The sequence below is a fragment of the Netta rufina genome, assembly GCF_964035555.1.
Source record: "Netta rufina genome assembly, chromosome: 14".
NCBI lineage: Eukaryota > Metazoa > Chordata > Aves > Anseriformes > Anatidae > Netta > Netta rufina.
The window spans coordinates 14,745,987-14,767,736 of NC_140137.1; the positions used below are offsets into that span (position 1 = coordinate 14,745,987).

The window sequence follows — 21,750 nt, forward strand, 5'->3', positions numbered from 1 at the left end:
GGCTCCTGCTCCTCTGGCCCATTCCTGCAGCCCACAAAGCCGCGACCACCGGCACCGAGAGAGGATTGCTGGGCACGGGCACTGCAGCTGGAGGTGGTAATTGCTCCCCTGTAATTAGAGCCAGCTGTAATTAGAGCCAGCGGGGAATTCTCCCTGCCCCAGCTGCTTATGAGGAAAGCTCTGTTGGTCCTCCAGCACACGCTCTGAACAGACAGCCCAGGGTTTCCACAGAACCCCCTTTTTTTTTTTCCCCTTTTTTTCCCCTCACATCAGCTCTCCCCCCTCAGGACCCCAACCCACCACAGCGGGGGCTCAGAGGGGGCTTCCCACCAGGAGGGGCCCGGCCATTTTGTGTGGCTGTAAGCCGGGGGAGGAAACCGACAGCCGCGGGCCTACTGCCCACCTCACGAAAATAATAATAATAATTTTATTTTAAAAAAAAGAGCGAGGGTTCACACAGCCCCCCGCCCCCTCAGCACCGCCCCGGCCGCCATTACAGCGCGCACTGCCCTGCACCGCCACAACCCGCCCCTTTTATAGCTCGTAGCCCGCTCCGATTGGCTGCGGCGCCTGTCGGTCAAGCTGGGAAATTCCCGGGGGGGCGGGGATAGCGCTTCCGCCCCGCTTCCGGCTGGGCTGAGGGGACCGGGACCGGCACCGGGACGGGACCGGGACCGGGAGCAGGACCAGGGCCGGGAGCAGCGCTGGGAGCGGGTCCAGAACCGGCACCGGGACCGGATCCAGCACCGGGAACGGCACCGGGAGCGGGTCCAGAACCGGCAGCAGGTGGGCTCGCCCCGCGGCCGTGCCGCCGTTGCCCCCCGTAGGGCCCTCCCGGCCGCTAGGCCCGAGGGCTCTGCCCCCCCCCCCCCCCCCGGGCACGGGGCCCGCTCCTCCCCTCCCTTGGGGTCCCATAGCCCGGCCTTCCCCGAGTCCAGGGGGCTGCTACCGGGCTTGGGGTCGCCGTTTGGGGTCCCTACCGAGGGCTCGGTGTGGCCCCGGGGGCTCGGTGTGGGCTGGAGGGCTCTGCAGCGCCTCCATCCCCTTGGCCGAGCTGTCAGGGTGCTGCTGCCTGGCCCCAAGGCCAGGTTTTTATTTGCCACCTCCCGGGCGGTGAGGAAGGACGTGGAGCACCGGGGGCAAACTCCAGAGGCTCCGGCGAGGCACCGTGGCACGGCCAAGCAGGCGATAAGAGAAGCAGAGGGTGTGCGGCCAAGCAGCTGTGTCCTCTGCCATCCCTCCTGAGCACGGCAGCAGAGGTTTTTAACCCAAGGGATGTCTGGCCGTGGAGCTGGAGGGGATAAGAGGCTTGGGGCCGCGGCGTTTTGCTGCTTTCCAGCAAAATATGCAGATAAAAACACCCCCACGGCGTGCAGCTGGGCTCTGAGGGATGCTGAGGACGGGTGGCCATGCCGTGGGGGGTGATGCTGTAAGCGTGCAGGGTTTACTTTCCTCACAAGCATTCCTGCTGGGGAGGAGGCTTCCCAGGAACAGGGTGCGCCGGGGCGAGGAAAACCCCGCTCTGCATCACGGGGGGAGCTCCGCCAGCCTCGTGCCCCCTCCCGAGCACGGGGACATGGCAGAGGGGACAGGTTCTGTGTCAGGTGGGGACCTCGCAGCATCCCACGGCTCTGCTCCCCGGCTATTTAAATGCCAGGCTGTTTTCAGCTCCTCCTGGGAGTCTCCGCTGCCCACTCGCTCTGTCATTCTCTCCTCCTGCTGAGCTGTCGTGAAAATTTACTACCTAAAGGGCCGGCGGCCCCGCGTCTTCCACCCGGCACCCGCCCACGGGCAGCAAACGCCGAGCTGCCGGCGGTGACCGCGGCGTCTCGCAGCCTCTCCCAGTGCTGCCACCGAAGGGTTTTCTGCCTCCCTCCTCCGGGAGCATCTCGTGACCGGCGAGGAGTCACCGGGAGGACCCGAGTGGTTTTAATCAGACGAAAAAACCCAGCCAGCCCACCCGAAACCCGGCAGGCGTGGGGCTGGGGAGTGCCGGCACGCCTCTCTGTTGTTCTCTCTCCTCCCCCGTTTTTGGTGAAATGGGAGGTTTTTGTTGCAAGTCGCGCATTTCGGCACTCCCAGCCCTTTTAGAGAAAAAGGGAACTCTGAGAGCAGGCCTGGGAACTGTGACCTGGTCCGTGTGCCTGTCCCCGGGGTGACAGCTCTGTCCTAGGGCTTCTGTGCAGAAATTGGGCTGCCCCTTGACCCCGTGCCCCCCAGCCAGGCTCGTGCTGCCACAATGCTCCGTGCTGCCTGCGCCTTGCTCGCTGCTGAATTCTGTCTCGTGGGGGGATAATTTGCAGATTTCTCTCCCCGAGGGAAGTGATAAAACCACAAGAACTGGGAATTAGCAGAGCCTGGAGCCTTTTTTTTGGTTTCATCCAGTCTGGTTGTGGTCCACCCTGCGGTGGACGTGCTGCCACCTCCCTGAGCACCCCGTGTGTCCCGCTGTCACATTCCATGACCCCCTCCTCACCCGTGTGCATCCCTGGGCAGGGGACGGGGACGTTTCACAAGGCTGCGGTGTCACCGCGGTGCCACTGCGGTGCCAATTCAGCTGCCCGCTGGCCCCGGGAGCTGGCGGCACAGAAACTGCCCTGCTTCTTCCTCAGCTTCCTGCCAGCTGCTCTCCTCCTCCAGAAATAGCCCTCCCTCGGCCTGCCGGGGGCTGCAGCCGAGAAGCCGCCGTCCCCCCGCTGCCGTGTGCCCCCCTTTTGGGGGTGACGAGCCCCCCGTGTGAGCTGCGCCATCCTCCCTGTGCTGCGGCCCCCGGCACAGACCTGCCGGCGAGCAACCGTGCCTCCGCCGAGGCCAGGAGGTGCCGTTCCCAGGGCAGGCTCCTGCTGATGCTGTGCTTAATTACCTCCCGAGGAGGCGGCTGTTAATTGCTGCGGGTGCTGCCAGGTGGCGGCTGTCAGCCGGGAAGTCCCCAGGTTTGCCAGCCCGCCTGGGTCATCGGCCCAGATTGCGCCTGGCACGGGCACGAGCCTGAGGTCGAGACGGTTTCGGGGCTGGGCTTTCCCTTCCAAAACAGCCCCCCTGGAGCCCTTCCCATTCCCAAGCTTTGGGACGGGCACTCGGGGAGCTCTGTGGGGTCTGCCCCGTGTCCCCATCGCCCTCCTGGGTGCCGAGCCGCCCCTGGCACTGGCACAAACAGGCACCAGGGAACTGTTTTGGCAAGCGGGGCTGTGATCAGCAGGAGCTTCACCACCCATGGGAGTGGGAACCTGCTCCCACGAAGCAAGGAGTTTAACTGGGACACCCACACCAGCAAACAGTGCGCTGCCTGCAGGGGTTCCCCTCCCTCGTGCCGTGCTCCCGGCACTGACCTGGTCACCTCTGGGCACCCAGTTTCAGGAACCTGTTCCGTGGGGACCTGGTTTCTTTGTCTAAAGCCGAGGGCACGGCGTGTCCTGGCTGCTGGAGCCTCAGCCCACGGAGCTCGCAGGCTGCTCCTCACCCTGTGCCCTCTGTTATTTTCATTTGCAATGTGTGCAGTGCTGGGGAGCAGAGTGGAAGCATTTGGTGGTTTGTTGTTATTTTCCTCTTTTTTCCCTCTCCGCTCTGTTTTTGGTGAGAAATATTTGCAGAACTCTTGGTCTGAGGGGCTTTCCAGTAGGATGTTGGCAGGCTGGGTGTGTTGGTTCGGCGCAGTGTTTGTTTGCCCTGCTGCGCAGGAGGAAATTGTGACTTTGGTTTAAGACTCCGTCCCTTTCGCACTCGGGAGGAAAAAGCATTCAGCAAGAAAACACAAGCCTGGCCCCAGATCCTTCCCAGAGCCTCCTGAATGAAAAGGAGAATCCTCCCGGCTGTGGGGATGCCCCAAAAGCTCAGGGCCTCCGTCCCCAGGGGGATGCGGGTGGCTGCCACCTCCCCGGGGACCGCTGGTGATGCCCACTCTCGTGACGGCTCTCGTGGCCGTGACTCAGCCCGGCACGTTCACCCACGTGGGGTCGGAATGAGTGGAGCCATCAGGGCGAAATTCCTTCACCTGGTGCCCTCCGTGCTCGCCGTGGTGGGGACCAGGGACCCGTGGGGTGCGGAGAGGTGACGCCGTGCTCGTCCCCGCAGGGATGCCCGGCCGGGAGGTGGGCGGCTGACTGGCAGGCATGGAAGGGAGAGGCCCCTACCGCATCTACGACCCCGGCGGGGGCACGGAGGAGAATGGATCCGCGGCTTTCGAGCGGCTGATGGAGGAGAACGCCCGGCTGAAGGAGAAGATGCAGGGGATAAAGTGCATCGGTAACTCTGTCGGGAACTGCTGGTGGGCAAGGTTTGGCTGCCGGGCAGCCCCAGCCTCGCAGCCTGCGCCCCTTCCCTGGCTGTGTAAAAAGGGTGCCCAGAGCCAGGGCTTTAACACCAGAGCTTGCAGAGGGGCTGGGACCTTTGCTGAGCTCCTGGGGCGCTTTGCAGCGGGATGCAGGGCTCCAACAGCCGGGACGTGCCGGTGCTGGAACGCCCCAGCCCAGCGGTGCCACCCCCCTTTCTCCTCCTCAGCCGCCTTCCCCCACCCCGGGTTTTGCTTTCGGTGTCGTGACCCAGCTTCCGCTTTCGAGTCCTGCTTCTGCAGCCAAATTTCCACCTCCCTCGTGAGCCCTTGGGGCTCATGGCCGGGGCTGCGGCAGCGCGGGTCCCCGGGGAAGGGGGGTGAGCAGCGGGTGAGCGTCCTACTGCTGCCCCCCCAGGAGAGCTGCTGGAGGAGTCCCAGGTGGAGGCGTCCAAGCTGCGGCAGAAGGCAGAGGAGCTCGTGAAGGACAACCAAATGCTGATGGGCTCATCCGCCTTGGAGGAGCTGGTGGGAAGCGGAGGTAGGAGGCAGGAGGCTCGCCGAGCAGGGCTAGGCTGACAGCTCGGGGCAGGGATGGGGATGTGAAGGGGATTTTTCTGAGGGTCAGTGCAGGAGCACTCACCTCTGTGTTAAACAACACAACCTGGCTTCATCCCAGCCTCCTTTCCTGGGAACTGGGGGGAATTTGGGAGATGGCAGCAGGGACGGGACAGAAAAGGGGAAGCTGCATCCATGCCTGAGCTCACAGTCCCTGCTCTCTGCATCCCAAAACGCTCACGGATCTCTCTTCTCCCCTCTCACAGCCGCCGGCCCCAAGCCCAGTTCCACCCTGGCCGCCCCAGGCAGCGCCCAGCCGGAGGCAGAAGCGCGGAAATCTCCGAGTGTGAGTGCTGAAAGCATGAGCTGCTGGGGGATGCACGGCGGGGAGATGCTCCGTCCGGGGGCTGCCGCTCCGTGTCAGACCTGACCTGGCTGCCTCCTGTTGCAGGGCTCCTCGTCGGAGTTTGAGATCGTGGCCGTGGAAGCGCAGGGATTCCCCCAGGACAGCGGGAGAGCGGTGAGAGTGGGGCTGGGACCAGGCTGGTTGTGGGCAGGGGGAGCTGCACAGCCCCGGGGCTGTGCTCCCCACACCTCGCTCCGTCCCACCGTGTGCAGGGGGCTGGGGGAAAGGTATCCGTGCCCCTGCCATCTGGGGACACTGGTGTGGCAGGGATGGGAAGGGCCGTGATGGCCTGGTGAGCTGCTGGGGGTGCCCTGACTCCAGCCATCGCAGCCCCCATGGCAGCACCAAGGGGACAAATATTAGGGGACACCCTGTGCCAGGCTGGGGGCTCGTTGGACACCCGGCACACACCCGTGGGGTGATAAAGGACCAAGTGGGTGGGGTCCCTGCCATGCTGCACTCCCTCCCGTGGCAGTTTCGGGGCTGTTACCCCAGGTACAAGGCACTGGGGCAGGAGGGGCCGCTGGGGATGCCCAGGGAGTTCCCGAGGGCGGCCGGTGAGTCAGCAGGGCTGGGAGCGCTGCGGGCAAAGGTGTGCCAGCGTGTCCCCGGCTGGGAGGCAGCCAGGGCCGGGCCGTGTTGTGCCGGTGCTGCCACAGCTCTCCCAGGCATGCAGGAGTGCAGCAGCCTCGGGCAGGGAGGACGAGCCCTTTAGGGACACCCTAAAGGTTTGTGCGTAGGGAGGGGTGTGCCGTGACGCCTGAGGGTGTGCCTGACCCGAGCTCCCCCAGCCTCTGATAAATGTCCCGCACACCGCACGGGGCTGCAGGGGTTGGGCATCAAACCTTTATGAAGCCAACGCAATTTTATTAGTGCGCTGAGGGCTGCTGCAGTGCCTCTGTCCTTGGCAGGAACCTGGGTGTTGCCACGGCCTGAACGCTTGCAGTGCTGCCCTCTGCTCCTCGCTTCCTTCGTGGGTGGTGAAGAACTGTGGGGTCAGAGGAGCACAGCCTGTAGGTTTAGGGCAGGTGTCTTTGGGGCGCAGCAAGGGCAGCACTGCCCGCAGGCACAGATGCCATCAGAGGGAGGGGATGTGTGAGCAAGCAGCCAGGAGCAGGGCTGAGACACAACCAGAGACAGAAGTGCCCAACAGGGGGGCTCCGCGCTGCTCCCTGAACCCCTCTGACCCCAATTCATCCCCTTCCCTGCCCAGGACCTGGAGCCGCTGCCCACCGAGGACGCCAACCTGCTGCCCCAGCTGCAGCAGCTGGAGAGCACGCTGAGCGGCTGCACCCAGGAGGCCAGCAAGGACCAGGTCTTCGTGCGCATGGGCTACATGGCCTCCGAGCTCAAGCGCCTGGCCTCCAAGGTGCACAAGAACGAGCAGAGGACGTCGTTCCTGCAGGTGAGTCAACCCTGCCCATTTGGGGTTTTGTTTTTTTTTCCTTTTTATTTAACCAGACCCGTTTTGTAGCAGCTCTGTGAGGTGGGCACCCCCCTACAGCTGGGAATGAAGGAGGGTCTCGTGCCAGGGGCTTGGTGCACACCCAGGGAGGGTCTTGGGGCCGTCAGCTTTGGTAAAAGAAGGGTGTTTGTGTGCAATGGTGCCAGGGGGTCCTCATGCTGCTGGTGTTCGCCCCGCAGACGCTGTGTGAGACGCTGCACACTGAGAACAAGGAGCTGCGAACCAAGCTGGAGAGGGACCTGGAGCAGAGGAACCAGGCCCTGGAGAAGCTCAGGTGAGGGTGGCCGGCAGGGAGAGGATGGGGTCGCCCCGGGGGGTTTCTCCCCGCTGACCCGGGGGTCTCCGCCTGCAGGTGTGAGAACCAGGAGCTGCGGAGGATGGTGACGCTGAGCAACCAGGAAAGTGCCAAGAGGGAAGCTGCCGAGCAGCAGCAGGTACGGGGGCAGCGTTGTCCTCGGAGGGGCTGGGGAGGGAGCAGGGAGCCAGCAGACACCCGGACAGATATCCCCCACCTCATCTGGGTTCTCTCCCAGTGTGACTGGAGCACCTTCTCAGGGTCTTTAGGGAAGGGGTGGCTGTGGGAAGGAAAACGGCTTGCAAAAACCCCGCGTGTGCACCCACAGCAGAGCGGGGCAGGAGCGGAGAAGGCGCTGGGCAGAGGAGACCTGGAGGCCAAGGAGAAGAAGGTGAAGATCCTGGAGCACCAGCGCAGGGAGGTGAGGATGGGGCTGGGAGGGAGGCAGCAGCACGGAGGATCGGGGTGGGTTTGGGCTGTGGGGTTGCGTGCTGGGCCCCTGCTCAGCTGGTGCTCTCTGCCCGCAGCTGCTGGAGGTGAACAAGCAGTGGGACCAGCACTTCCGAGCCATGAAGCAGAAATACGAGCAGAAGGTAGGGCTTGGGGCTGTGTCCTCAGGGCTCATCCCTCTGCTGGGCACAGAGGGTGCTCGGAGGAGACCCCGCATGGGGAAGGGGCTCGGGGCAGTGCCTTGCTGAGCTCCAGGTGGCCCCAATGTCCCCGTTCCCTGCTGGCAGATGACAGACGTGCACCAGGAGCTGGCCGAGGCCCGGCGGGCGCTGACCGAGATGGAGGCAGAGCGGGAGCAGAAGCAGAGAGATTTCGACCGCAAGCTGCTCCTGGCCAAATCCCGCATCGAAACGGAGGAGGCGAGTCTCCGGGGTCGGGCGCTGGGAGGCTGCTGGCCCCGTCCCCCTCCCCTGACTGACCCCAAACCCTGCAGGCGGAGAAGGACAGGCTGGCCATGGAGGTGCGGGACCTGCAGCAGAGGATGCGGTTCCTGCAGGAGCAGCTGGCGCCGGTCACCAGGCAGAGGGAGTACCAGGAGAAGGAGATCCAGAGGCTGAACAAGGTGAGGGACGGGGCACGGCCCCTGCAAAATGGCTTCTGTGCTCTTCTCCTCCCTCACATCCAAAGCTGATCGTGTTCAGCCCCTTCCAGCCCAGCTCCTTGCCCAGGAGCCATGGAAGAAGCCCCCTGCCCCATGCTCACCCTCTTCCTGGGGGTGGCAGCATCAGGAGATTCCCACCCCATCCCTCTGGGCTCCCTAGAGTGGGGATATTTGTGGTCCTTCACGCCCTTTCCCAGCTGTACCCCCTTCCCACAGTCCCCCAGAGATGTCACCCACTCTGACACCCTCCGTGTCCCTCTTTTCCCTCACTAGGCACTAGAGGAGGCCCTGAACGTCCAAGCCTCCCCACCGCCCATCTTTGCTGCCACCCTGGAGCCGGCCGGGAAGGTGCCACAGCAGGAGCTGCTGACCCAGAACGAGCTGCTCAAGCAGCAGGTAGGACAGGAACAAGGGGCACGGTGGTGCTGGGGAGCTCAGCATCCTCCAGTGCTTCGCTGGACACGTGTGCCAGGGGCTTGGTGCAGCTGATGGGCTCAGGGAATGATAACGCAGCAGCGGTGCCTGCCTGGGGAGAGCCAGGCACCCACCCAGCCCTGCTTTCCACCAGGTGAAGATTTTTGAGGAGGACTTCCAGCGGGAGCGGAGCGACAGGGAGAGGATGAACGAGGAGAAGGAGGAGCTGAAGCAGCAGCTGGAGAAGCTGCAGAAGCAGCTGGTGGTCTCCAACAACCAGGTGAGCAGCGCCGGGTCCTGCGGGGGCAAGTCCCCGTCAGCACGGAGGTCACTGTGCCCACCTCAGAGCAGGAGCTGAGGAGGGATGAAGGGGGCAGAGAGGTGGTTCTGCTGCCACTTGTCCTTGCCAGAGCTGGATTGGGCAGGCTGAAGTTTGCCTGGATAGGTGACACAATGCACCCGTTGAGCCTGGCGCAGGAAGGTGTCTCTGAAAGGTGTCAGCAGCTATCCACAGTGAGCCTGACGTGGTTGTGCCCATGGGGAGGGCTCTGGGGCTGTCTCCTCCCAAGTATCTCCCTCCTGCTCTTCTCCTGGAGGTCTGGTCTGGGGAGACTGGTGCAGGCAGTCCTGTGGGGCACCAAGCATCCAGGTGGGCTCTGCACTAAGCTGTCCCCTTACCCCCAGCTGCGGGCCTCCAAGGACGACTGCCAGAGGGAGAAGGAGGAGAAGGAGAAGCTGAAGAAGATGCTGAAGCAGCACAAACAGGTGGGACGAGGGAAGAACCCCTTCTAGCCTCGGGCAGGCGGGGCTGGAGGACGGTGCTTGGTGTGGGTGGGCTGCCCTCGGGCTCTCAGCATCTCCCCCGGCTCCTCGCAGGCTTCTGGAGAGCGGCTGCACCCCGAGCCGCTGCCGGGGCCGCTGGGCCCCGCCTGCCCCATGTACCAGTACCAGTACAGCCCCCCCGTGCCTCACCCCGTCTACCACGGCTTCGACGAGTGGCAGCAGATCCGATACCCGCCGGCAATGCCGGGCGAGCACGCGCCGGGACAGAACTTCCACCATTTCCCCCCGGTGAGCACCTACCCGCGGTGGCACAACGGGGAGTACAAAGTCCCCTGGGCGAGCAGGTTCGGGGTTTGGGGTTTTTTGGGCTGCGTGGAGTGCAGCCTCGTGCTGTATGTGCCTGGTCACTCACCGGTTCTGTTTCCATCTGCTCTTGCAGCCAGAATACCCCTGGCGCCCGCCCTGCGCCATGTCCCGGAGCCAGAACGCCCCGGCCGTGCCTGGGGTGAAACCGGTCCCCAAGGATTTGGGTAAGGCTCCTTCTGCAGCCCCAGGGCCAGCACACCTGCTGGGGAGGCATGGGATGGGTTTCCAGGCAGTGCTTTCCCCTCAGCCCCCACTGATTTGAGGAGATGGGCAGCGAAGCTGCCGTGTGCAGCACCCAGCCTGGCTGTGGGGTCAGTCCCCGCTCTGTCCCCCTGCTCATCCCCTTCCCTAAAGCCCCCCAGCCACGAGGGGCTGGTAGCAGTGCTGGAAATGTCTGCGGGCGCTGCACCCCGAGCATCCCTGGGGTTTATGGCACTGGGTGGGAACGGCTGTGGGCTGGGGCCCTGCACTCCTGCCCCTCGTCCCAGAGCGAGACGCGGTGGCCGAGGAGCGGTGCTGAGGCCGTGCTGGTGTCTCTCCTGTCTCAGAACAGGCAGGCCCCGGATTGCCGTAACGCCCAGGAGCGCCGTCGCCGTGCCACAGGCTAGCAGCAGAAGGAAGTAGGATGTGTGTGTGTGCCCGTGTACATAGAGCTAGGACCTTCCTCCGGCCCTTCGCCCTGCGCGGAGCCGGAGAGCCCCGCGAGGAGAGCGCGGCGCCGCCGGAGGGCCCGCGGGTGGCATGGCCGTGTGCCCGGCTGGGCGAGCGGGGCCACATCTTCGGGAAGAGGAGCTGGCGCTGCCCAGGGGCTTCCCATGGTCCAGGAGCTTCGCCTCCTCCCCATGAGGAGCATCTCCCCCAGCGGGTCCCCTCCCGGCGCTGGGAGAGCCCGCACCCGCAGGCGAACAGCCGGGCCGAGGGTGGTTGGTGTCGTCGTATTTATTTAAGGACCGAAGCTAAGCTGAATCTCTTTTGTTTTCTTCCTGAAAGAAAAGCTTTCTCCGGAAGAGCCTCGGTGTAAATGCTCGAGGTGGGAGTTGTCTAGACTGTTTTTCCAGATTTGTTCCCATGTAGCCACGTGGCCAGAGCAAAACAGGAACCGAATCGCTGCACAAGCAACCCCGTATTTATTTATCTGAGAGCCTGCTCTGCCTGCTCAGCCCCCTGTCCCCTGCGTCCCCCCGCTCCCTGCGGCTCTGCGGCCGGGGCCAGCTGCTCCAACTCGAGCTCGCTCCAGGAAAACAAGTCTGGAGGGGGAAAAAATAAAACCCAGCCTGCAAGCGTCACTGTCACGCGCGAGCCAGCAGGAGCCGTGCAGCCGGGGCATGCTTTGCTCCAGGACCTGGGTGCTGCTTACAGCTCGCAGCAGCGCTCCTCCTGCCTGTTTTTGCCCGTGGTTTTTCCCTTCTTTGCTCTGGACTGAAACCTGATCAGTGCTCCCCTCGCTCTGCCCTGGCCCCAGCCTGGCACGGCCAGGGGCTCTGGAGCCAGGCTGATAAATCCGTGATTGCTGTAAGCCAGAATAAACACCGGGAGGTTTTCCAGCCGGGGGTGGCTGCAGTTGTCATCCCTGCCTGGAAATGCTGTCCCCTATCCTCGGCTTGTCCCCTGCCCCAGAGCCGAGGTAGGTGACGCCTGTGTCCCCTCTCTGTCCCCACCTCGGTGCCCCCCACCCCTGTCGCAGAAGCAGGGCTGCGCGTTTGCAGAGCCTTTATTTGGCATTTCTAAGGGGGGGGGAACACGGGGTCCGGCCCCCCGGGCTGGGAGAGGAGCGCGTCCCTGCGCAGCACCGCGGGCAGCCTGAATGCACTGAAGAGCTGCTCCGCGCCCGGGCAGGATCAGGCCCGGCCCACCCCACAGCAAGGGCTTTAGGGCCAGGCCTTCATGGAGATGCGGACTTCTGCCCCCGGGGGGGCGACCCCAGCACCCGCTGAGCTTTGGGGTGAGCTGGTGGCCGAGCTGCTGGCTTGGGGGGGGGTCACCAGCAGGGGTGGAGGTGGGAAGGAGGCGGTGGGGACTGGTCCTCGGGGAGAGGGACGGGGATGCAGCGTGGGGTTGGGTCTTCGGGGGGGAGAGGACATTTTGGGGTGACCCCCTCCTCCCCGGCCCTACTGCCCCCGCTGCTGCCGCATGTAGGCGATGATGTCGTTCTTCACGGTGGCGATGTTGGCGCGGTGGTACCAGCGCATGACGGGCACGCCGTCGGGGCCCACCAGGAACTTCTCGAAGTTCCACTTGATGTCGTGGTTCCGCAGGGGCTCCCAGAAGAGGTTCTTGGGGTTCCCGAACTCCTCCGCCACCGGTGGGCAGGAATTCTGCAAGGTTGGGGTGACAGGTCAGTGCCTCGTGTGTCCCCCTCCCCAAAAAGAAAGCACGCTGGGTGCTGGCCCCCCCCTTTGGCACGGCACCCACCTTCAGGAAGCTGTAGACCTTCTGCTCCTTGGCCCCGTTCACATCCCCTTTCTGGAAGAGCTGGAAGTTGGGGACGAAGCCGCCTCCTGGCCGGACGTACCTGCAGGGGGACAGCAGGGGGTGACCCACACCTCACCCGCAGGGGGGGCTCCCAAAAACCTCCTCAGCAACCCCCACGGTACTCACTTCAGCGCCGGGAGGATCTCAGAGTTCTGGCCAGGCTCCTGCTTCCCGAATTGGTTGGAGGGGAAGCCCAGGACCACGAGCCCGTAGGGCCCCAGCTCATTTTGTAGTGCATTCAGTTCTGCGCGCAGAGACAGGGCTGGGTTAATGGGGCCGGGAGCCAGGATCCTGCTGCTGGGGGGGCAGCGTCCCCCCTTCCCCAGGTCCCCAAGGCCCCGAGCTGTCCCCTCCTTACCCAGGTACTGCAGGGTGAGCCCTCAGTAGGTGGCCACGTTGACGAAGAGCACCATCTTCCCCGCGTACTTCCTGAAGGGGATGTACTCGTCCCCGTCGATGGTCAGGGCCCCGTAGTCGTAGATGGTGCCCCGCACCGAGTCATAGCATTTCACCTGCGGGACGGGGAGCGGGGTGGGGGTGTCCCAGAGCCACCCGAACCCACGGGACGGGGCCGGTGGCTGTCACCCTCACCTCTCCTGCCACCCCTGGCTGCGGTGCGCCCAGGTGGCGGCGGTGAGCCGGGCAGCTTTACGCACACACGCGTGTGCAAAGAGGTGCACGCTCACGCAGCGGGGTCAGGGCTCGGCAGGGATGGTTTTTTTTTTTCCAGCCGGGATCTCTCAGCGAGGCGAGAGGCCAGCCAGCAGCCCCAGCCTGCCAGCGCCCGCAGGAAAACAGCCCCAAAAAGGGCTGGCACCGGGCACTGGGCACCGGGCGGAGCGGGGCAGGATGGGGTCCCCAAGGAGAAGTGCGAGGGTGGAGCAGCAGGGGTTAACCCGGGGGGGGGCACCTCGCGATCCCAGGGCACCCAAAGTGGCACCCGGGGGCTATTTTGGGAGCTGGCAGGACGCAGAGTCACGGGGAGGGGGGGCTCTGCCGGGGGGGGCTCAGCCTCCGTGCGGCCGGATCCTGCTCCGCTCCGCACCCCGGGCGCACACGAGGCTTCCCCCCCGCTGCTTCCCGCGACCCCACACCACCATCCCCGCGGTCCCCCGTGCCGGGGGGGCCGCCCCCCACCCCATACCTTCTCCCTCTCCTGGCTCTGCCCCGGCTGGACGAACCCGGCCAAGACGAGGGACAAAATCCAAGCTCCCCGGCACCAGCTCCCCATGGCTGGGGGCGGCTGCGGGGGGGGGGCGGTGGCGGGCACCCCCCGATAAAACGGCACGGAGGGGCTCAGCCTCGTCGCCTTCTGCCCGTTCCCAGCCCGGTGGCGACGGGGAAATAGCGGCGGGGCCGCCCCGCGGAGCCAATCGCCGCCGGGAGGGACGGGGCCGCGCGTTAACCGTGTGCGCCCTGGGGCGGCCGCTGCGCAAAGCGCCCCCGCCCTCGGGGGGGGCGATTTTTTAAGGAGTTTGGGGTTTATTTTTTTGGGTATGGGGGAGGTGGCGGGGCCAAGGTGGTATTTGTGGGGCGTGGGGTTTGGGTTTTGTGGGGGCAACGCGCTGCGGGGTGGAAAGGGAGGGGGTGTTGGGTGGGGGGCACCACGCCAGTGGGTCACCGGGCTGGGGATGGGGTCTGGGGTCACTGGCCTGGGAGTTGGGAGCTGAGCACCACCAACCCCATCACATCCCTCCGTCAGCATCCCTCGGGAGCCTGGGCAGGGGTCTGTGGGGTCCCCCCTCAGCTCCAGTGCCCTCTCCCCCCGTGGCCGTGCTGCTCAGGGGTGCAGAGGCATCCATCGAGCTTCACGCCTGCAGCCAGAGCAAATGGGGCTTTCCTCTTCTTCCCCAAAGCCACCCCGGGTTTGGGGGGGCTTTGCCCCCCGAGCGATGCTGTGCTCAGCGGCCGGGGGCAGGGCACGGCGGTCCCTTAGCCCTCATTGTCCACAGGGACAGGAATTTCCAGGGCCTTGCTTGCCTAACCAGGGAATGCAAACATTTATCCTGGGCCGGCTCCAAGGAAATATCCGTGGTGAGGTGTAAATTCCCTTAAGCCCTTTAAAATAATTTAATGGGAAGATCGACCAGCCGGAGAGGAGCTGGGGGGAGGCTGCGGTCAGGGGGTGACCGGCCCGGGGCAAAGGGTGGCAGTGGGGGAGCCCCGGGGGACCCCAAACACCCCGCTGCCAGCACCGGCGTGGGAGTTTGTCTTTGCTAGAAAGCAGGGCCAGCCCTGCCAAGGCTTTGTCAAGGACCTCGCTGTCAGAGCAGCCTCCCGGGAAGGGCAGCGAGGCCACAGCTTTGGGGGAGGCTGGGAGTGATCCCCGTCCCACGGGGAGGGCAGGAACGGGACGTGCTGGGACAGGCTGGCTGCAAACCCACAGAGCTGGGCAGGGGGTGGGTGCACAGAGGAGCTGGGATGTGGGAAGGGGCACCCTGGGGGGCTGCATTTGGCACCCACAGGCAGCGGTTTGGGGTTTAGGGGCTGATGCTGGTGCAGGAGGGAGCAGCGGGGACGCTCACCGTGCTGGGGTGAGCGGCCCTGGGGGCTGCTCGGGGCCAGCAAGGGGAAATGCTGCAGGCAGGGACACGCTGCTGATGGGAAGCAGCTGGGATTGCTCAATAAATCGGGGAAATGGGGCTGCAGAGCACTGAACCTCCGGTCTTTTCTAGGGACAGAAGGGACGGGGCATGCCCGTGGTGGGGACAGCCAGGGCAGGGTCTCCTCCCTGCACTAGGGAGCGGTGCCTCTGGGTGGAGGGGACCCCACAGCCGGGCCGTGGGGCAGTCGCTGCGGGTCCCTCTGTCATTTGGGTGGCATTTCCCCAAGGATCAGTGGCGTAGCCCTTCCCTAGAGCCTGTCCCGGAGCGCTGCGGGGCGGTCCTTCAACTCCACACAAACAACAGCAAAAAATAAAAGTGCCTTTTTGACCTCTCCACCCCCGGCTGGAGATTCCTGGCTCGGGCAGCGGGCTGCAGGGTGGGAGATGAAATCCTCCACAACGCTCAGCCCCCACATGGGGAGCTCAGAGCCCCGAACGCCGTGCTCCTGTGGCAGGGGGTGCTCGGGATGCGCCGCTCACCCCTCGCAGACGTGGCCGTGGGCGGTGTGAGGCGGCTCCTTGCCAAAACCAGAGAGGTTGCAAGAGCCAGAGCAAGCAGGCTCGACCCTCCCCTCCCACCTCCTGGGCTCGGGGGGTGTTTGGGATGGAGGGGCTGCAGCTCGGGGCCGGCACGTCGCTCACGTCCCGCAGCCGGCGGGGCTGCACACCCTGGGCACACGGAGCTGCTCGGGGCTCCCCTCTATTTCCCATCACGGGAAGAGCCTCCCACTCCTGTTCCATGCCCTAATTGCCCCTGTGTGGCTTTGGTAGCTTTCTGTCATTCCCAGGGATTTGGGGCCGGGAGGAGGGCTGCACACAGCCGCGGCTCCCCACACATCCCCGATCGCCTCCACGCGCACGGGAGGGCTGACCCGCTCCTGAACTCCTTTTTTTTTTTTCCGAAACCAAACTAAAATAAGGGGCTGACCACGCGTGAACCTCCCTCCTCGGATGTTTTTCCTCCGGAGCCGGGCTGGAGCCAGCCCCCGCCTGCTGCAGCTGTTTGGCAGGGGGCTGAGGCTGGGGGCCAGCGGCACTTCCAGCCCCCGTCACCGCCTCCCCGGGGGCCAGCAGCATCCTGCCCCTCATCGCTCGGGTGCGCAGCACAGCACCAGGTGCTTTTCAGCCGATCACATCCAAACCCGTGTCCCCTGGCGGTGCTTGTCCCTTCTCCACAGCACCAGGGGTCCCCCCGTGCGCCCTGGCCACAGCCTGGGAGCCGGCGCGTGGCACTGGCACAGCGTCAGGCCCAGGGCAACCTCTGAACTTTTGTTCTAGGTGTGCAACGGGAGGGAAAAGCAAAACAAGCTCTGATGGGAGAGAGGCCCGGCCAGGCAGGGGAGGGGATGAGGGTGGCCGCTGGGTGCTCCCCATCTCCCTCCGGCCAGAGGAGCCCCCGGCCATGCCCCCGGCTGGGATTTGTTCTTTCCCAAAGTGGAGAAATGAGGAGCCCACGGGGTGCGAGGACTCTGCTGGTTGTTCCGCTGCAGCCAGGAGCTCAGAGGGCGGTTTGGGAGCCCGTGAGCCTCCCTTTAGGGCTTTGGTGTGGGCCCTGTGCCAGCAGCTGCTGCAGGCAACACCACCTCTACCCCCCTGGGCAAGATGTTTGGGGTCGGCTCCTGCTCTCCTCTGGAAATACATGACCAAACCTCTTAGGGCTGCACAAACCCCATCCCCTTCCCTGGGACCTGCAGGGACAGGCTCAGAAGCTGGAGCTAGCACAGGGGGGCTGCTGCCGGAGCCCCCCGCGACCCTCCCGAGGAGCCCCCACCTCCTCGGCGCGGCTGGGCAGCGTTACGCAGGAGCCGTGCAGGCGATGCGGCTGCCGCTGTGCTCCTGGCAGCTCTCGTCACCGCTCGGAAGCGAGCTGAAAAATAACATCCTGCGTCAGCGCCTCGCCGCAAGCAGCCTCCGCGTCCCTGGGGCCGGCAGCCTCCCCCCGGCACGCTCCAGCACCTGCCCTGACCCCCCCCCCCCCCCGGGCGCACACATCGCGAGCCCCCGGCTCCCTTTGGGCAGCAGGAGGCTTTTTTCTCCTGCAAAACGCCAGGCAAAGGCTGCCCAACACCTCGGGCGCTGCTCCAAGCGAGGGCCCCGCGAGGATTTGCTTCTCTTGCTGGCTCTCGGGAGGAGGAATTTCCAAGCGTGCAGCAGCCCCAGTCCAATCCCCCCACTTGTCATGCCTTAAAAATGTCTCGGCTCCCCCTCGCCCTCCCCTCCGTTGCCTCTTGTTTTGTTCCGAGTGGCTTCTTGCCTCCTTGCCCCTAACAAAGCCTCCTTTTCACTGCCTTTCCTGGAAACCTCTGCCGTGCTTCCCAGAAAACTCCCACCACAAAAGGCGACCTCACGCACACACCCCAGGAGAAAACGAGGTTCGGGGAGCTGGAAACGGCCCCGGGAAGGGCTGGGGGAGCAGCTCAGGCTTTTCCTCGGCAGCGTTTCGCCCCCGGCCAGGCTTCCCTCGCCGCCCACAGCCTGGCGCGTGGTTTTGCCTCTTCCTCTCGCGGCGCCGATTCCTGGAAGCTGCATCGGTGCCACCGCCGCTGCGGATTTCCCTGGGGGCTGCCGAGGCTGCCGGCAGCCCGGGGGGGACGGGGAGCAAGGGGGGGAGCAGAGCAGGGGCTGCTCAGACCCGGTGTAATCGCCTCCAGCTGCCGGCACCGCGTGTGCCAGCGAGGGAGGGCGAAGGGAGGAACAAAGGACAGACAGAGCCGGGTGGAGGACAAATAACTCCGGGTGGAACCTCCAGGGCTGCGGCTCCGGAGGGGAGAGCTGAGTAAAAACGCATTTCCAGGCTGGGTGAGGAATACGGGGGTGCCCCTACCCGGCACAGCCACATCCCACAGCTCCAGGGTGGCCGTCCTCGCTCCCCAGGGTCCCCATCCCCACACCGGGCTCCTTCCCCCCCCCCCAGCCCCATTTCCAGCCTTCAGCACCCAAGGGGCCGACTCCTCAGCGGTGCGAACAGGGTTTAACCCGCTTCCCACCGCCGCCTTTCCCACATCCCAGCCTGATTCACCCCGTTGCTCACGGCCCCTCTGGCGTTGAGTCACCGGGACGCCGGGTGCCGCGGGGCTCCTGCCACGTGCAGGGCTCCGGGCGAGCCGGGGTGGCTGCGGGGGCAGTGACGCAGCTCGCCCACGCCTGAGAAACGTGGCCACAGCCCCACAATGTGCTCAGCACCGCCAGGAAGCCCCCGGGCACCGGCAGCCCCTGCTGAGGATTCGTGCTGCAGGAGGCAGGGGGCCCCGCGGTGCGCCCCGACACCAAGCGCAGCCTGCATGGAGCTGCAGGACGCACGTGCAGAGCGAAGTCCTGTTTATTTTCTGGCAGTCCAAGAGATTTTCAGCCCTTCTCAGTGCCTGGGCACGAGCCCCCTTTGCTGCCTGTGCCCCAGGGAGCGGGGCAGGCGAGGGGCACACGTGCACAGGCTGCCCACGCTCCTCAACCCCGCGAGATGCGCAGGACCCAAGCGCCCCACGGAGTTCTCCTGCGGTTTCAGCCGATAGCTGGGACGTGGAAAAGCTGCTGCCAGCTGCTGCTCTGCCCTGCAGCAGGGACGGGCTCCTTCACCGACTCTTTAGCAGAGTTTCTGGATGCGCAACCAGAAGCCGCATCCCTCCTCCTGCTTCCACGCTTCTTTTCCAAGCACCCCCAGAGCTGGGACTCCCAGGATGGAGCAGCTTTGCCGGGCATTTAGGGCCGTTGCTGCCCAGCTGCTGATGCCAGGGAGGGTCCCGATGGGGAAATAACACAGCTGCGAGGGGCCGGGGTCACCAGCAAAGGCGCGCTCGGCACCGTGGGACCAAGCTGCGTCCATCCAGCCGTCACCTCCCCGTCCCCACAGCCCCCCAGCTCCGGGGCCACCGCCTCCCTGCTGCTCCCGGGGGGCTCGGTGCCTTCAGCCCGGCTCCTGCCCCATCTCCTCGTGCCCAGCCCGGGCTCACACGATGCTGTTGCGCGTGGGGTGAGTCCGCACCCGATAGATGATGACGGCGGTGGCCGGGCAGAGCACCAGGGCCGTCATGACGAGGACGGTGGCCAGGATGATCAGGACGATGACCCAGATGTCCAGGATGTGCTTGGGGAGGGCGGTGGGGTCCGGGAGGTCCATCCTGCAAGAAGGGGGGGCTCCCCGAGCCGCAGGGCGCTCAGCACCCCGGGGAGATCGCCTCCAGCCTGGGCTCCTCGGAGAGCGCAAAGCCTCGGCCAAAGCTCCTCTGGGAAGGCTGAGGGAGGATTTATGGCGCGCTCCGATGCGGCTGGATGAAAGCCAAAAAGAAAAGAAAAAAAAGTTCCCTGCTAATTGCTGCTGTAATTAGAGGAGCTGATGAAGGCAGGCGGCGTCCCACCGCTCCCCCCAGGCACTGCCCCAGCCCCGCAGCGGGGTGCCCGGGCTCTGGGGGGGGAGTGCAGGTTCCCGGGGGGCAGCGGCTGCTTCGGGCACCCCAACAGGTCCCAACCCCCCCAGCATGGCACCCCCACACCTCCTGGCCCCTCCCGCAGCTCCCCGCTGAGTCACACAGCCCGTGGCTTAATTAGCAGGGCTCGTTAATGGAATAAGGGCACAGAGGGCATCGGGGTGGTCTCGGGGTGCAAAGCACACGTGGGGCTGTGCTCCCAGCACCAGCACCCGGCCATCACAGCCCCAGCACCCACCAGCACCACCAGTACCACCACCAGCACCCATCCCAGTACCATCATCACCCAGCCCAGCCCCAGCACCCTCCCCAGCACCCATCCAAGCCCCAGACCCCATCCATCCCATGCCAGCACCCATCCGTCTCAGCCCCAGCACCCATCCCAATACCCATCCCAGCCCCAGCACCCATCCATCCTATCCCAGTACCATCCATCTCAGCCCCATCCACCCCATCCCAGCACCATCCCAGCACCCATCCCAGTCCCAGCACCCATCCCAACCCCATCCATCCCATCCCAGCACCATCCCATCCCCAGCACCATCCCATCCCATCCCATCCCATCCCATCCCATCCCACCCCGACCCCCTTGGGGTGCTTCCCCCCTCGGGGTGCTTCCCCCCTCCACAGACAGAGAGAAACCCCCCGGACCCTCCCCCTCCGTGCCGGGGGTGCCCCGGGGGCCACGCGTTTTGGGACTGGGGCCAGCAGCCCCGGGCAGCCCCGAGACCCCGTGGGGCCGATCCCCGAAGCCCCCCCCCGGTGCCCGACCCTCACCGGCGGCGGGGAGCGATCGCGTCCCGTCCTGCCCCGATCCCAAAACCCGGTCCCGGGGAGGCTGCAGGGGGAGGGACGGGGCGGGGAGGGGAAGGGAAGGGGAAGGGATGGGGCCGGGCGAGGGAGGGCAGGGCTGCGAGGAGAGGAGGGGAAGGGGGAGCACGGGGAGACCGGGGGGGGCCGGGGGAAACCGGGACACCGGGGGGGAAACGAGGGGCTGGGGTCGGGAACGGGCATGGGGGGGTGGGGATGGATAGGGGGACAGAGACGGGGACAGACACGGGGACAGGTATGGGGAGAGACACGGGGACAGATAAGGGGAAAGACACAAGGATAGACAGAGGGACAGATATAGGGACAGACACAAGGACAGACACAGGGACAGATGTGGGGACAGGTATGGGGAGACACACGGGGACAGATATGGGGACAAACACAAGGCTAGACAGAGGGACAGACACAAGGACAGATATGGGGACAAACGTAGGGACAGGTATGGGGACAGGTGTGGGGACAAACACAAGGCTAGACACAAGGACAGACGTGGGGACAGTTGTGGGGCCAGACACAGTACCAGCAGCAGGAGAGGCCCACGAGAGCGCTCGGCAGTGGGGCAGGAGGGCACGGAGCCTGGCCCGGGGCTGGCTGCTGCCGTCAGATGACGCTGCCGGGGGTTATCAGCACGCAGAGGAAGCCTCGCGGCTTCCCTCCGGAGCTGCACGCAGAGACAGGGGCTGGGGACGGGGCTGGGGGGGGCACACGCTGCAGGACACCCACGGGAAGCCTCGGTGGCATTGCCAGGACCCGAGTCCTGATGCACCTCATGCCCTCTGAGCACTCCGCGGGGTGCTCAGCACCCTCAGCACCGAGAGCTGGGGGGTTTTTGGTGGATCCCACGACACGGGGCTGCTGCTGGGTTGCTTGGTTTGGTTTGGTTTGGTTTGGTTTGGACACTGCTGCGCCCCACAGCACCCACAGGGCAGGTGGGGACCCTGCTACTAGGGTGTGCCCTGTGCCACCACGTCCTGCATGGGCAGGCGCATGCCTGACAGCACTGCACGGCCACTGCAACGCTGCAGGGGGCACACAGGTGATGCACGGCCACTGCACGCTGCACAGAGCCTTGCACAAACCCTTGCACACTGCATAAAGCCGTGCACAGACCATTGCACATTGCACAGACTCTTGCATAAACCATTGGACACTGCACAAACCCTTGCCTAACTCATTGTGCATTGCACAGACCCTTGCATGCTGCATAAATCTGTGCACAGTCCCTTGCACGTTGCACAGAGCCTTGCATAAACCATTGCACACTGCATAAATCCGTGCACAGACCATTGCACACTGCGCAAACTCTTGCGTAAACCATTGGACGCTGCACAAACCCTTGCCTAACTCATTGTGCATTGCACAGAGCCTTGCATAAACCCTTGCACACTGCATAAACGCGTGCACAGACCATTGCACACTGCACAGCCCCTTGCACGCTGCTCAGACCCTTGCACAAACCCTTGCACGCTGCATAACTCCGTGCACAGCCCCTTGCACGCTGCACAAATCATTGCACACTTGCATAAATCATTGTGCATTGCACAGCCCCTTGCACAAACCCTTGCACACATAACCCCGCGCACAGCCCCTTGCACACCGCACAGCCTTGCACACACCCCCCCCCGCTCCCTCGCGGCACCGCAGGGGTTAACCCCGCTGGTCACGTGGCCTCCACCCCCCCAGCAGGGGCGGGGCAGGGGCGGGGGCGGGGCGATGACGTGTCCCCTCCCTCCCGCGCGCGCGCGCGGTGACGTCA

At 65.1% G+C, this 21,750-nt stretch overlaps 3 protein-coding genes across 4 annotated transcripts; 1 reads left to right on the top strand and 2 right to left on the bottom strand.

Annotated features, from left to right (window-relative positions):
* Positions 1 to 616: 616 nt before the first annotated feature.
* Positions 617 to 11,213, top strand: TNIP1 (TNFAIP3 interacting protein 1). 2 transcript variants are annotated; one of them, XM_084295305.1, is made up of 18 exons: positions 617 to 786; positions 4,072 to 4,242; positions 4,686 to 4,808; positions 5,092 to 5,171; positions 5,277 to 5,345; positions 6,445 to 6,636; positions 6,876 to 6,970; positions 7,049 to 7,130; positions 7,320 to 7,412; positions 7,519 to 7,584; positions 7,729 to 7,860; positions 7,935 to 8,063; positions 8,376 to 8,498; positions 8,671 to 8,796; positions 9,201 to 9,281; positions 9,393 to 9,587; positions 9,739 to 9,829; positions 10,214 to 11,213. In XM_084295305.1, the coding sequence occupies exons 2-18, from the start codon at positions 4,110 to 4,112 to the stop codon at positions 10,237 to 10,239; spliced, it is 1,836 nt and encodes a 611-aa protein (XP_084151431.1). In that variant the 5' UTR covers positions 617 to 786; positions 4,072 to 4,109; the 3' UTR covers positions 10,240 to 11,213. The 2 variants fall into 2 exon arrangements, with proteins under 2 accessions (XP_084151431.1, XP_084151432.1); XM_084295306.1 differs by having other exon boundaries at positions 7,323 to 7,412.
* Positions 11,214 to 11,358: 145 nt separating this feature from the next.
* Positions 11,359 to 13,487, bottom strand: GPX3 (glutathione peroxidase 3). Its single transcript, XM_084295307.1, has 5 exons — positions 13,282 to 13,487; positions 12,496 to 12,649; positions 12,264 to 12,381; positions 12,078 to 12,177; positions 11,359 to 11,980 (listed from the first exon to the last, which is right to left on the bottom strand). The coding sequence occupies exons 1-5, from the start codon at positions 13,366 to 13,368 to the stop codon at positions 11,774 to 11,776; spliced, it is 666 nt and encodes a 221-aa protein (XP_084151433.1). The 5' UTR covers positions 13,369 to 13,487; the 3' UTR covers positions 11,359 to 11,773.
* A 4,589-nt stretch (positions 13,488 to 18,076) lies between these two features.
* SMIM3 (small integral membrane protein 3) lies at positions 18,077 to 19,976 on the bottom strand. The gene is made up of 2 exons (XM_084295040.1): positions 19,941 to 19,976; positions 18,077 to 19,004 (listed from the first exon to the last, which is right to left on the bottom strand). The coding sequence occupies exon 2, from the start codon at positions 18,854 to 18,856 to the stop codon at positions 18,686 to 18,688; it is 171 nt and encodes a 56-aa protein (XP_084151166.1). The 5' UTR covers positions 18,857 to 19,004; positions 19,941 to 19,976; the 3' UTR covers positions 18,077 to 18,685.
* Between the last annotated feature and the right edge of the window lie 1,774 nt (positions 19,977 to 21,750).

Bases quoted from the DNA above. Each gene is read 5' to 3' on its own strand.
- TNIP1 (XM_084295305.1), top strand. From the start codon at position 4,110: ATGGAAGGGAGAGGCCCCTACCGCATCTACGACCCCGGCGGGGGCACG. The intron at 4,243-4,685 runs GTAACTCTGTCG...CTGCCCCCCCAG, and splicing joins GCAGGGGATAAAGTGCATCG to GAGAGCTGCTGGAGGAGTCC. The intron at 6,971-7,048 runs GTGAGGGTGGCC...CTCCGCCTGCAG, and splicing joins CAGGCCCTGGAGAAGCTCAG to GTGTGAGAACCAGGAGCTGC.
- SMIM3 (XM_084295040.1), bottom strand. From the start codon at position 18,856: ATGGACCTCCCGGACCCCACCGCCCTCCCCAAGCACATCCTGGACATC.